This window comes from Triplophysa rosa, linkage group LG6 (assembly GCF_024868665.1).
Source record: "Triplophysa rosa linkage group LG6, Trosa_1v2, whole genome shotgun sequence".
Lineage (NCBI taxonomy): Eukaryota > Metazoa > Chordata > Actinopteri > Cypriniformes > Nemacheilidae > Triplophysa > Triplophysa rosa.
In genome coordinates, this window is record NC_079895.1 from 15,887,671 (window position 1) to 15,901,242 (window position 13,572).

The following is a 13,572-nucleotide window of genomic DNA, read 5'->3' on the forward strand; positions in this document are numbered from 1 at the left end:
TACTTCACACGTTTAAAATGTTTTAATAAGTCATGTACTGCTACAAAAGAAAATAGCCTGCATTTCCTTTCACATCAACGGGAGAGAGATGGCAATTCGTACTGGAATGCAGAAGCTTGCTTCCTTGGCACTTGTTTGCTTACGAAACTGAGCATCAATCCATCAGAGGCAAAAAATATTTAGTTTTTTGCAATAGTGTGTCAATTTTTCGAAGACACTAACTCTTCCTTATTTGATCAATCAAAGGTAAAAATAAAAACAAATTAAACAGAATTCTACTCTATAGGAAAGTTTATGAAAAGTATAAATTACCACCTTTTAAGGTGGCTGTATTCAGTCATCCTGAAACAGAAAACAGGTGTGTCACAAGAAATGAAATAGACAAGGCAGGAACATCTTGGATTTAGGACTGTTATTTAGGAAGCCCTAAGAAAAATGGAGCTTGACATCTGGGTTCTCTAATCCTCATCCGATTCAGAGTCTGAGTCATATGCTTTGCCTCTGATGGTTTTTTTCTCCACCTTGGTGAACTTTGACCCTGGCTTCTTACCAACTGCTGGTGGCTCCATAATACTCCCACTAGGAAAAGATACAAAAAAACTGTTAAAATAGTGCTTGTTAGAAATAAAACAGAAATCGTGTCGACCTGTATGAAAAGCAGTTTACATTGTTAAATGAAAAAGTAAGAATAGGACATTTTAATTGTTTTCAAGTTACAATCTACCTGTAGTTAATGATATCTGAGCAGCCCAGTCTCCACTCAAGCATTTCAGTGGGGAATTCATCTGTGTTTCCCAGATCAGTAAATCCCACAACGTAATCCTTAGTCTTCCCATCCTTCACCAGAGCGAGTGTTGGAAGTACTTTAATCCTCAGCCTTTCAGTTAGGAATGGAGCTTTCTCAACATTGAGCTTGATGAACTTTGTTTCCAGATGTTTCTTGGCCAAAATAGCCAAGTGCTTGTCGAGAATTTTGCTTCTTTAAAACAAAAAAAATTGTAAAGACATTTAAAGAAAATTGTAGCATGTTTTGGGGTGAATTATTCCTTTAAATCTGCTCATAACAGTACGGAGTAAAATATTAACTGAGTTACCTGATAGCTGAGTCTCTGTAGAAATGGCAGATCACATTTTTGCTGTCTTTCACCTCAGCAAAGAAATCTTTCTCACTTGGAATTTCTCTGTATTCACCGTGTCCTTTAGATATCCACTCCTGAAGACAGAAACATATCACTATTATAGCTAAATCTAAATTATAATTTAGGAAAACACCTTAGGAAAAAATACTTTATATCATTTTTTTGTTCTGTTGAATGTAGGAAAGCAAACAGCACTTTTGACTACCATTGTATTTTTCTGGTTATAAGCACTCTTCCAAACATCTTTCTCTGTGTTCATCAGAACAAAGACATTTATACAGATTTGGAACAACTCGAAGGTGAGTAAATGACAGAATTTTCATTTTTGGGTTAAGTATTCCTTTAATCATACTAATGATAATTTGATGTGCATAACTCAACTATTACACCACCAAACTATACAATTACTTTGCATCACAGCTGTCTTTAAACAGGAAAATGAACCCTATTACACCCACCTGCTTCTGTTTCTGGGCTTTCTTTAGGGCTTCAAGCCTTCTCTCCTTTAGCTGCTCCAGCTCATCTTCATCCAAACGGTCCAGCTTGTTCATTTCAGCATCCAGCTGCTCTTCCACTATTCGCACCGACTGCAGCATCTGCTGCTCCAGAGCCTTTGCAACAACCTCCATGGACTGACTGGCCATTTCCTCTCACACCAAGACTTCCTGTTACACATTCAGTTATTCAGCACAGAAACAGGTCAAACTGGGTGCAATTTATTAAATGCAGTGATACTGACTAGAAATGCAACATTCCATGACTGGGTAGTGAATTTTAGGAGATATTGATTAGAATATGAAGGAATAATCCATTCTGACTCGATTCAAACGATATGGCATTGTATAGCATGTCATCTACGTTTTGTCAGCGTTATAGTACAGCAGGGGTCAGCATAGCTGTGTCTATGGAAACAAAGCATGCAGTCTGCTGTTGCAACAGATCTTAATAGACATGCTTGACATTTGAAAAGAATACCGCTTTATATATATATATAACGTACCAAATACTACTAGTGTATTAAAGAAGTGGCACACGACAAACATTGGTCATCTGAATTTTTAAGGACACCCTGGCAGCTAGTATCAACAATAGTGTGGCTAGTAAACGACCAGCAACTGTCCTCACTTCTTTGGCTCCTACAACAGCGTTTCACCAAAATGATGCAAACAAATATTGGGTTTAAATGACAATAAGCTCCGAAATATAAGGAGGATTTAAAAGGTGTAACGTTACTAGGTTGTTTATGTGCAATTAAGCTAACGCTAGCATTTGAGCACAGTGACAACGATGGGTTTGAATACCAATGAAGTCTCATGATCAACAGCAGCTTCCAGTTAACCTAAACACAATACCTTCAAAGAAAGCATAAACAAACTACGACTGAGTTTTCTGACATGAAACGTGAGTTTATAATCAACTATTTTATTCAAAACCAAGATAAGGAAAGAGCACCTACCAACCAATAATTTCGAGAACGCGGCACGACGATGACGCAGAAGTTGAGTTTATGGCTGGAAGGGATACAGCTAACGTTACCTCCACTGGGCATGCGCACTTCAATACCGCATCATTTTTGTCACGCTGACAACAGTTAATTACCTTTTTTTATTGTAAGGTTAGGTTTAGGGTTGGGGTGGGCGTTAGCTAATGCAATTTATTGTAATTTTATGGCGAGATTTTGCATCACTTCCGGCCGTAGCTGTATCCCATTCCCTTCTAGCCATAACCGGAAGTTGCGCATCTAAACACATCTAAATTTACCTTGTTCTATTTTAAATACTTAAAAAATAAGATCATATCTCAAATTATGTTAACCACCGTTATATTTCTTTGCTTGTTCACCACTAAATGAAATATTTATTTTACTGTTTTTATACAAAAAATATTCCTTTAATTCTCTTGTTCCACAGAACACAATTTCCTTAAAAAAAAAATACAGTGATTTATAGGTCATGAAATGCATTTTTAAAATACATTATACAATCAAAGACCAGACAAATTCGCTTATCCAAATTTATTTGCAAATTTAGAAAATATACAAATGATGTCACAGCTTCAGGTCTTCAGGCACAGGTAATTATTTTACTACAGTTTTGACCATCAATGGATTTCCAGGCCTTTCTTTTTGTAATGTCATAGAATGTGAGATAATAACATGTTTGACCGATAATCAGCCATTTAAAGACAATATAAAATGATAGTAAAGTACATTCTGTTCCAACATATATGACAACAGGTTATTACTTAAGTATCCACCTCAGTCTGTCTTCACAATGAACTTCATTAATTCTATAGTAGCACCTTATCACACATTTAAAATGTAAAAAAAGAGGCATTAGAGAAGCTGAAACCCAATTTAGTAAATCTAACCTGTCCAATGTTTTGAGCGTTTTCTTCATAAATATGAATCTTACTTTCTGCTCTTTTATACTAACAAACATACAAAAAAAAAACAATGAGAAAGGGTAATACATATTTTTTAAACCTAGAGAAACATAAATGTTAGCTTTTACATAAAGGTTAGTATCCACATGCTAAAATCTGCCAGAAGATGATGCTTTCCCTTACTGTATTCTCAACCTTTTTGAGTGATCTGTAAGGGGCAAATAACACGCCACTCCAATCCGCTTTGCTACAAAGTCTTTTAAATATATCTGAGGCCAAACATTCAAGATAAAACTGGAAGAAATGTTGAAAAGATAAAGAAAAATCAAAACAACAGAATAGCAAATATGCTTCCTTGGACTAATCTCTTTCAAAATCTTGGTATAAGAAAGTCAGTGCATTCAAAACATTCAAAAGCGTCCCCCTAGACATAAGTCTAGAATGTTGACATCATGATGAGAGAGAAAACTTCAGTGTACAGGTACTGTCGAAATAAAGCCGTTATGCTCATCTCTTCTAGTCATACAGACTCATCATTGGTTTGATCATTCAGTGTTTTCTGAGAGGCTTTTACAGGACAAGTGCGATGCTACAATGATTGGCAGATTAAGTTGTGATCTCTCTTTCATATGTCAAAATAAGGTGGCAGGACCGGGCTGATGTCACAGTGGTTGAGGTTGGGACGGTCCTCCTATGTGATCTTCAAAGTGCTACCATAGGTTTGCTGTACCACCACCTGCACATTGTCAAGGATGAAGTCAAAGGCCATGCTCCACACTGACTCCGAAGATTGCTGCATAAGTCTGAGATGACAAATCATCAAAAAAACAGATGATTTACAGTTTTACACAGAAAGACTTGTCTATTATCTGTATTTTGGGGTATTATGTGGATTAAGCTTTGCCACATTTCACTTAAAACGTCTTCTCAGCTAGAGCAATACCTGTATATTTTTATATTTCTTATATACAGTATCTCACAGGAGTACACCCTTCACATTTTTGTAAATATTTTATTATATCTTTTCATGTGACTGAAGAAATGACACTTTGCTACAATGTAAAGTAGTGAGTGTACAGCTTGTACAACAGTGTAAATTTGCTGTCCCCACAAAATAACTCCACACACAGCCATTAATGTCTAAGCCGCTGACAACAAAAGTCAGTACACCCCTAAGTGAAAATGTCCAAATTGGGCCCAGTGTCAATATTTTGTGTGGCCACCCTTATTTTCCAGCACTGCCTTAACCCTCTTGGGCATGGAGTTCACCAGAGCTTCACAGGTTGCCACTGGAGTCCTCTTCCACTCCTCCATGACAACATTGTGGAGCTGGTGGATGTTAGAGACCTTGCGCTCCTCCACCTTCCGTTTGAGGATGCCCCACAGATGCTCAATAGAGTTTAGGTCTTCACCTTTACCCTCAGCTTCTTTAGCAAGGCAGTGGTTGTCTTGGAGGTGTGTTTGGGGTTGTTATGTTGGAATACTGCCCTGCGGTCCAGTCTATGAAGGGAGGGGATCATTCTTTGCTTCAGTATGTCACAGTACATGATGGCATTCATGGTTCCCTCAATGAACTGTAGCTCTCCAGTGCCGGCAGCACTCATGCAGCCCCAGACCATGACACTCCCACCACCATGCTTGACTGTAGGCAAGACACACTTGTCTTTGTACTCCTCACCTGGTTGCTGCCACACACGCTTGACACCATCTGAACCTAATAAGTTTATCTTGGTTTCATCAGACCACAGGACATGGTTCCAGTAATCATGTCCTTAGTCTGCTTGTCTTCAGCAACTGTTTGCGAGATTTCTTGTGCATCCTCTTTAGTAGAGGCTTTCTTCTGGGATGACAGCCATGCAGACCAATTTGATGCAGTGTGCGGCGTATGGTCTGAGCACTGACAGGCTGACCCATTTCCCAAAGACAACCTCTGGATATGACGATGAGCACGTGCACTCAACTTCTTTGGTCGACCATGGTGAGGGCCTGTTCTGAGTGGAACCTGTCCTGTTAAACCGCTGTATGGTCTTGACCACCATGCTGCAGCTCAGTTTAAGGGTCATCTTCTTATAGCCTATGCAATCTTTATGTAGAGCAACAATTCTTTTTTTCAGATCCTCAAAGAGTTCTTTGCCATGAGGTGCCATGTTGAACTTCCAGTAACAAGTATGACAGAGTGAGAGATAACACAAAATTTAACACACCTGCTCCCCATTCACACCTGAGACCTTGTAACACTAACGAATCGAATGACACCTGGAAGGGAAAATGGCTAATTGGGCCCAATTTGGACATTTTCACTTAGGGGGTGTACTCACTTTTGTTGCCAGCGGTTTAGACATCAATGGCTGTGTGTTGAGTTATTTTGAGGGGACAGCAAATGTACACTGTTATACAAGCTGTACACTCACTGCTTTACATTGTAGCAAAGTGTGATTTCTCAAGTGCTGTCACATGAAAAGATTAGTGCTGTCAATTGATTAAAAAAATTCATCGGATTAATCACACATTTTCTGTGATTAATCATGATTAATCGCACATAACAATAATATTTTAAAATATACTTTTACATTTGAATAACTTCACATTTAATCTTCAAATTGATGTAGAAACAACATATTTCTTTAACAGCGTCATTTTATGAATGAAAGAAAACATTTTGATATTAACTGATGTCTCTATTAAATTGATTATTTTAACATTAATTATAGCCATTCAACAATATAATTGAGAGCTATCATGAAATATACAGAAATTGAAGGAAGTTCTCAAACACTTTACAGTCTTTAATCCTAAATTATAAATTAAATGCAGAATAATTCTCATTAAAGCTACAAAATCACATTGATTTCTTCTTTTATTTTGTTCTTTGATTAACATTAGTGACAGGAGTCACAGCAGCACGTTTTAGAACGTGGCCCCTTTAAGAGCTGTCTCATTACGCAGATCTGACCGTCACCGCACTCCCATTTTCACAACTCTTTGCATTCATTTAAGATTTTATTTTACACTTTGAAGTCTTGCTTAAGAAAATGCTAGACAAAACGGGCTTTCTGACATAATCTTGTATGGTTTTATCCATTCAAGCACGAAAGAGAACTTAACACGGATGCGCTGTCTGACAGAGATTCACCGACGCAGCCTTCAGCCCGTTACGGTTTACACCAGACTGGACCTCGCGTTGCGTTTTGCCACGTCCCACAGTTTAGAAGCTATCTATCTTCATTGAACGCGTCAAAGCAACTGTTTAAAATCGCGCTTAAGTGGTTTAAAAGCCTGTACAGGAATAAGAGTGTGATTACATAATGTAATGCTAGACAAAGAATGTCAAAACAAACGGATGCTGCGTTAATTGCGTTAAATATTTTTCACGCGTTAATTTGAAAAAAATAATCGCATGTGTTAACGCGTTAATGTTGACAGCCCTAGAAAAGATATAATAAAATATTTACAAAAATGTGAGGGGTGTACTCACTTCTGTGAGATACTGTATGTACAGTATATTGGTTATATATTGGATTATCTGCTACTGTACAAATTAAAAGGGAATATTTTCCTGATTAAATATTTCTTTAATGTAATGTCACAATTTATAAAAAAATTCAGGTAAGCAAATGAACATGAAAAAGTGCAGAATTCCATTTCAAAGTCTTATTTTGCTGCACATTTTTCATTAAATAGTCAGGTTTGATATTTATTTAAATGTAGCGAAACAATTTTCAGCATTTTGCAATAGAAGTTGTAACACTATTTGCTGCAACTGGACTTTATTATTACTTTACATAATACATGCTAAACACTTTTCTCTAAATCAAAATCAAGTCAGAACAATACCTCTTCATGTATTTGATGACCAGGTAGAGTTTCTCCAGATCTTTATCTTCCACAAGATCTGTGCAGTACTTCACCACCTGGAGTATGTCCTCCTCCATTGGTTCTAAAAAGATTAAGCACACAAGTAACACAAGTTAAAGCCGATATACAGTGTAAATATGCATTGCTATGCAAATTGCTTGACTTGAAGTCTGCAGATCCTGTTCTGCCCTACCTGAGATGGTGGTGACCCATTCATGAAGCAAAGTTCTGATGTCACTAAAATCAAAAGCTCCAGCTAGGGTTGGGACCGGGCGGGGATTAAATTTCGACAATATCTTTGGGGCATCTGTGCTCGGAGAGGACGTGCACCGTACATTTTCAGTCTACCAAGCAGAAAATGAATAGAAGACTTTACAGAAGAATCAATAATGAATAAATATCTATTTGTCATCAAAATAATGTATTTATAAATGTGAAATAATAAAAAAGGCTTACTTTGAGGCCTTGATTGTTGATTGGCAGAGAAACCATTTTGGAGGGGCTGGATTTGGCAGGACTGTTTCCAGTTTGTAACAGTTTTTTTAGTGGACTGGGACCGTTTTTGGCAGGACTCGCATTTTTCCTCTTGTAGCGCCGCTTGGTTTTCCCTACTGCAGGCTGCTTTAGTTGAGGAAATAGTTTTTTCTGTTCCACTACAAAATGTTGGAAAAAAGGGTCAGACCGTTTTCTTCCTTTGAGGAATAATCTGTGTGGTACAACTAGATTAATAATTTTTACTGACCAGCAGCACTTTGAGCTTGAGCATTTTTTTTGTTCCTATAAGCAGAGCACAGCTCCTCCTGTAGCTCTTTGGGAAGTGCTGCAAACACATCTGGGTCTACCTGTTGGAAGCCAAGCCAAATTGCTTGATATATGAAATAAAGGTTTTAAATAGCAGTTCACCCAAAAATCAACTGTGTGTGATTTTTTACTCATCCACATGAAGTTAAACATGTTTAGAGAACTTCTGGCGTCTTCGGAGCACAAATAGAGATATTTAGGTGACATCCGAGAGATTCCCAGGCCTCCTCATAGACATCATGGTGTCAGTTTTTGCCAAGGTCCAGAAGAGTACTAAAGACATCGTTAAATTGGTCCATCCGCTCATAGTGGCTCAGTTGAATTTTTTGAAGCGTCAAGAATGCTTTATGTGCGAAAAACAAACCAAAATACAGACTTTAATCAATATATTCTCCTCTGTCTTGTCAGTGTATGGCGCGCGTTCACGAGAGCACTTTTTCTCAGTCTTCTTCTTGGACGAGAGCACTTCAAAAGTAGACAGGTTTGTGCGCCGAACGCCGCATGGGGCTTGCCGCTATTGGATGCCGGCGCTCTGACTCACAACGCGGAAGCGCAACTCTGTGTTTACACACACAAGACGAAGAAGTGCTCTCGTGAACACGCGCCATACACTGACAAGACAGAGGAGAATATATCGATTAAAGTCGGTATTTTGGTTTGTTTTTCGCACATAAAGCATTCTCCTCGCTTCAAAAAAATTCAACTGAGCCACTATGAGCGGATGGACCAATTTAACGATGTCTTTAGTACTTTTCTGGACCTTGGCAAAAACTGACACCATGATGTCTATGAGGAGAACTGGAAATCTCTCGGATGTCACCTAAATATCTTTATTTGTGCTCCGAAGACGCCGGAAGTTCTCTAAACATGTTTAACATCATGTGGGTGAAACACAAAGTTGATTTTTGGATGAACTATCCGTTTAAGTTCTTCTTTCTAAAACTTTATCGTGGAACATACCTGGGAGAAATCAGGTAGCTCCAGTACAATGCCAGTGGTACTTGGTTGTCCTGACTGGTTTGGAATCTGCAGTATAAGGGTGCCAAGCATTGGAGCTGGAGTGGATGTAATTCGAGGTGGCGTTGAGAGATGAAATGAGGTGCTGGGCCGTTCCTCTCTGTGGCTCCAGGACTGCTCCACCTGTTTCCTTAACTCTGCAGGTAACGCTTCTAAAACAGACAGGTCCACCTAAAAAGAAAAAAAAAGAGGTGAAACACTGTCAAGTTATTTACTCACACACACGGAGCTACATTAAAGCAAAGAGCTCTTCTAACCTGAGAGGGAGATGGGACCTCAATGCTAAGGTTTAGGGACGTCCTGACATGGTTGGGTGTGCGTGGATTGAGAAGTTCTCCTTTACTCGTCCCAGGTATTGGATCTAGGAGGGTAGAAGGTGGTGATTGGGGAGGGAGAACTCCCTCCTGATTGGACGAGAAAGGTCTGGATGGTGAAGTGTTGGTCAGACCATCTATAATATAGAGCAGGAAAAATGACTTTTTAGATCAGCAGTCTCAGATCAATGTATGCTCTGAATATTCACATATTATATACAGGGCTCTGACCTTGTGCTAGAGATTCTTTATTCTGTCTGTGGACAGGTTGTCTGGCCAGCAGCATGTCTCTAATCGAACGGCCACGAGAAGACCCATGTCCAGATGGGTCTGCGTGTGAACCCTCCAACTGCTGTACCTGCAGCCCCACGCCCCTCATATCCTTCACATCTAACTTCAAGGCATGAAATATCTTAATGGCCTCTGTGGCAATCAGCTGGCCACTGTCTGTGGGATGAGCTAGTAAAACAGATCTGCAAAGTGACAGCAAAAGACCACTCAACATATATTTACATCACAACAAATGAATCACAATTTAAAGTCTGTTACCTGGCAAGGTTGTCACAGATACCATGACCACCATATTTGGCAGGTTCTACCGGAGCTCCAGCTTTCCGCATCATGACCTTCAGAGTGACCCGTCGACCTCTAAGCCCCGCCCCCTCCAACCTCTTCTGCACCTCCATAGACAGGTTAGTAAGAAAAGACTCGGCCTCTTCAACCTAGTAAAGTGTTAGACAAAATGGCAAGCTAATGAGAAAAGTCAACAGATTCTGAACAATAACAATTACAGGACAATTTGAAGTTTCCGTAGTAACTCGGATACTTCTAAACCTGTGTGAACCGAATGTTGTAGTTCATCTCCGCGGACACGGACTTCCTCTCCTTCTCGCTGCGCACAGGTCTGTCGTCCAGCCCTCTGCAAAAGCGGAAAAGGGTCTGACCCGTCCGTGGGCCAAACTCCTTCTGCAGTCGAGATATGGACAACTGCTGCAGGTCCCCACACGTGCTCACACCCAGGGATGCCAGCTTGGAGCTCATTGAGCGACCCACACCTGAAGCCAAAAAGAAATCATAATGCCAAATATGGGGAATTTTAAGCATTACACTTTAAATACGCAGTATGCTTTGTTCTTACCAGGCAAACTGGACACGGGTTGATCTCTGATAAAATCATCCACCTCCTCTGATCTGAGGAAATACTGTCCGTTCGGCTTGGCTTTACGAGTCGCCATCCGAGCAAGGAGGATGTTGGAACCTGATCAGAAAATGACAAAACGCTCTGTGAGCATCGGCAGATGTATGTGTGCTGTACCCAAGTCCATTTATAAAGGCAGACAACACGCACCCATTCCAACCGAGGCTGAGCAGCCAGTTTTCTCCTTAATGTCTGCACGGATGACCCCAGCCAGTTCATCAGGGGTTACCCCAAGCTCAGCCAGAAGAGCCGTGGCATCCACCAGCACCTCATCGCAACTCAATGCCTCGATGTTATGAGTAAAGCTACAAACAAGAAACCACGATGAACGAAAAGTGATTTGTCTTGGTTTGATAATAAACAGACAACAAATGTTAGATCAGTACCTGGCCAGGGTCTCGTACATGGTCAACGCTACTTCTTTATATGCCTGGAAGTCATATGGCACAGACTCCAGATCAGGGCAAAGCTGCTTAGCCCGGCCAAAAAACATGCCGTTCCGCACACCCGCCTGCCTGTTAGAGAGGGAAACTGCTGCTGCTAGAAACTCCACTATAATTTGTTAGGATAGTAAAAGTATGGCTGTGTATAAACAGACAGTATATACCTGGCCTCATAACTGCAGGAAGCAATTTCAGCCATAGACAGTGCAGTCTGGTCGAGATTCACTCCATTACTGGGAGTCTCCTCAGTCTGGGGCGATGGGGTCATCTCAAAATCACCATCTGTTTTCTCTAAGTGCGCAAAAGGCTTAACGGTTACCAAATTCAAACAGCGCTTTGTATTGTTGTAATACAATGTAGTATTTCAACCAATGCTTTTTGTCAGGGCTCACCTTTTCTATACTGTTTCTGTTTATTCTGGTAGTATTGAAACTCAAGGTGTGGGTCAGCACCAGGACGCTGTGCAACACGGCCTGGACCACGGTTACTTGTGACGGCAACTGGTTTCCCTGCAGAAACATATTGACCATAAGTTGAAAGTGATAGTTCACCCAAAAATGAAAATTCTGTCATCATTTACTCACCCTCTTGTCATTTCAAACCTGTACGACTTTCTCCCGCAGAACACAAAAGAAGATATTTTGAAAAACATTGGTAACCAAACAGCACAAGCACCCATTTACTTCTATTGTATGGACACAAAACCAATGCAAGTCAATGGGTGCCGGTTATCAACTTTCTTCAAAATATCTTCTTATGTGTTCTGCAGAAGAAAGAAAGTCATACAGGTTTGAAACGACAAGAGGCTGAGTAAATAATGACAGCATTTGCATTTCTGGGTGAACTATCACTTGAATGGTTTCACTCAAAAAGAAAACATCTGTTTAGGGGTTGATGAACAATATACCTTTGAGATCTGGTCGGTGCCTGAGCCCAACTGACACAAAAAAGCAGTCCATATCCACATGCAGGATACAAGACTGACGCGCTTGAGGAGCAGGCATTGAGGAACCTGGGCCGAAAATCGTTTTTTTAGCATATAGTCAAAACAACATAAACACACATGCTAATTTTAAACAATACACAAATGCACAAACATTTACCTGAATGGCAATTCGCTTTGAGCTTCCTCAGTTTCTCTTTTCCAGAGAAAACAGCACCACCTGCTGCTCTCCGCCTGGTCTGCAAGGTGTTCACATACTCAGAGAACTCGTTCCGCCATGTAGAAATATGATGTAGCCTCGAATGAGAAAAAAACTCTGATATTATTCCAGCTTCTGCCCCGTGAGCAGCCTGCTTACTTCCCGACTGCATACCGACTGCCGAGTCTGCATGGGCGGAGTTAGAGGTCGTGTGGTAACTCCCATTTAATAGAATTTTGCTGGTCTGATTCTGCAGATTACTAGTCTCTGCTGAAGTTCCTGGATTACATGTTGGTTTTGGTTGAAGTTCATTTTGCATATTGTAAGGAACATGCTGCTCTACAGGGGCCGCTGCCGACACTGAGGGCCTCTGATGGAGATCTGCTTTTGAGCCAGCACAAGAGAGGTTAGACAGCTGCTCTTTTTCATTGTGTCCTGACTGTGGGTTGTTAGGGCGATGGGACTCTGCGTCAACAACCTGAGGAAGATGTTCCATCAAGTCCTGAGGCTTTAAGGCACCATTCACAGGGTGGACATAACCATTGGTTAACAGCGGGCCTCTCGAGCCTCTTGACAAAGGGGCACAAAAGTTGTCATCGTCTTCATTGTGTATCCCATTCATTCTATGGCTCCCTGCATCTTCATCAGAGATGATGCTATACGAGCCATTTCTGAAAGACAAAAGAAAGTGTGTTTTTTTTTTTAACAGAAACAGAGATCTCTGCTATTTAACTTAGGTGGGTACATGTGCCAAACATAATACAACTGGGGTGTTGCAATATTATTAAAGGAATTGTTCACCCACTGTTGTTTCTTTCCAAAAACATTTGGCTGGAAAGAAAAAAGCAACTAAAAAGCAGAGGAAAATGTATAATGCTGTATTTGCACAAAATTCCTCGAGTGACTCGAGCTGACAAATATTTTCAACTTGCGCAGAAGACGCAAAGAGTTTGTGTCTATTCGCGTCTTTGCATTGACTTCGTATGTAATTCACTAGCGCAAATCGCTTAATTCGCGTTTGGTGTGAACACAGCATTAGTTCAACACTGCCATGAGAGTGGGATGGTGCTACCCAACTGGGACTGTGAATCTGTAAATAAATCAACTAAATAGTGCAGAGCAGATTAATTTAATTGTTTGCATGCTGTGTTTGGCTCATAATACAGCCTATAAAGATAGAGAATAGTCTAATAACTGAAGTTCATGCAGATGAGATTGATTCTATATTATGTCAGTGAATGCACATGTGCTCAGACACCTTTTATAAAGCATACTCAC

General features: G+C 40.2%; 2 protein-coding genes across 6 annotated transcripts in view; both read right to left on the reverse strand.

The window, feature by feature from the left end:
- Positions 1 to 7: 7 nt before the first annotated feature.
- txndc9 (thioredoxin domain containing 9) lies at positions 8 to 2,758 on the reverse strand. Its single transcript, XM_057335772.1, has 5 exons — positions 2,596 to 2,758; positions 1,598 to 1,804; positions 1,095 to 1,213; positions 725 to 979; positions 8 to 579 (listed from the first exon to the last, which is right to left on the reverse strand). Exons 2-5 carry the CDS (start codon positions 1,781 to 1,783, stop codon positions 459 to 461), a joined length of 681 nt encoding a protein of 226 aa, XP_057191755.1. The 5' UTR covers positions 1,784 to 1,804; positions 2,596 to 2,758; the 3' UTR covers positions 8 to 458.
- Positions 2,759 to 3,144: 386 nt separating this feature from the next.
- The window catches only part of rev1 (REV1 DNA directed polymerase), a 37,996-nt gene continuing 27,568 nt past the window's right edge, over positions 3,145 to 13,572 (reverse strand). For all 5 annotated transcript variants that reach the window (XM_057335762.1, XM_057335763.1, XM_057335764.1 and 2 more), the window contains 17 exons: positions 12,256 to 12,965; positions 12,060 to 12,164; positions 11,545 to 11,661; positions 11,317 to 11,443; positions 11,096 to 11,224; positions 10,860 to 11,014; positions 10,650 to 10,769; positions 10,346 to 10,566; positions 10,061 to 10,233; positions 9,743 to 9,984; positions 9,455 to 9,648; positions 9,141 to 9,368; positions 8,122 to 8,221; positions 7,836 to 8,032; positions 7,573 to 7,723; positions 7,359 to 7,461; positions 3,145 to 4,327 (listed from right to left, as the gene is read on the reverse strand). In XM_057335762.1, the coding sequence (XP_057191745.1) occupies positions 4,216 to 4,327; positions 7,359 to 7,461; positions 7,573 to 7,723; positions 7,836 to 8,032; positions 8,122 to 8,221; positions 9,141 to 9,368; positions 9,455 to 9,648; positions 9,743 to 9,984; positions 10,061 to 10,233; positions 10,346 to 10,566; positions 10,650 to 10,769; positions 10,860 to 11,014; positions 11,096 to 11,224; positions 11,317 to 11,443; positions 11,545 to 11,661; positions 12,060 to 12,164; positions 12,256 to 12,965 (3,184 nt within the window). In that variant the 3' untranslated portion in view covers positions 3,145 to 4,215. The remainder of the gene's footprint in view (positions 4,328 to 7,358; positions 7,462 to 7,572; positions 7,724 to 7,835; positions 8,033 to 8,121; positions 8,222 to 9,140; positions 9,369 to 9,454; positions 9,649 to 9,742; positions 9,985 to 10,060; positions 10,234 to 10,345; positions 10,567 to 10,649; positions 10,770 to 10,859; positions 11,015 to 11,095; positions 11,225 to 11,316; positions 11,444 to 11,544; positions 11,662 to 12,059; positions 12,165 to 12,255; positions 12,966 to 13,572) is intronic.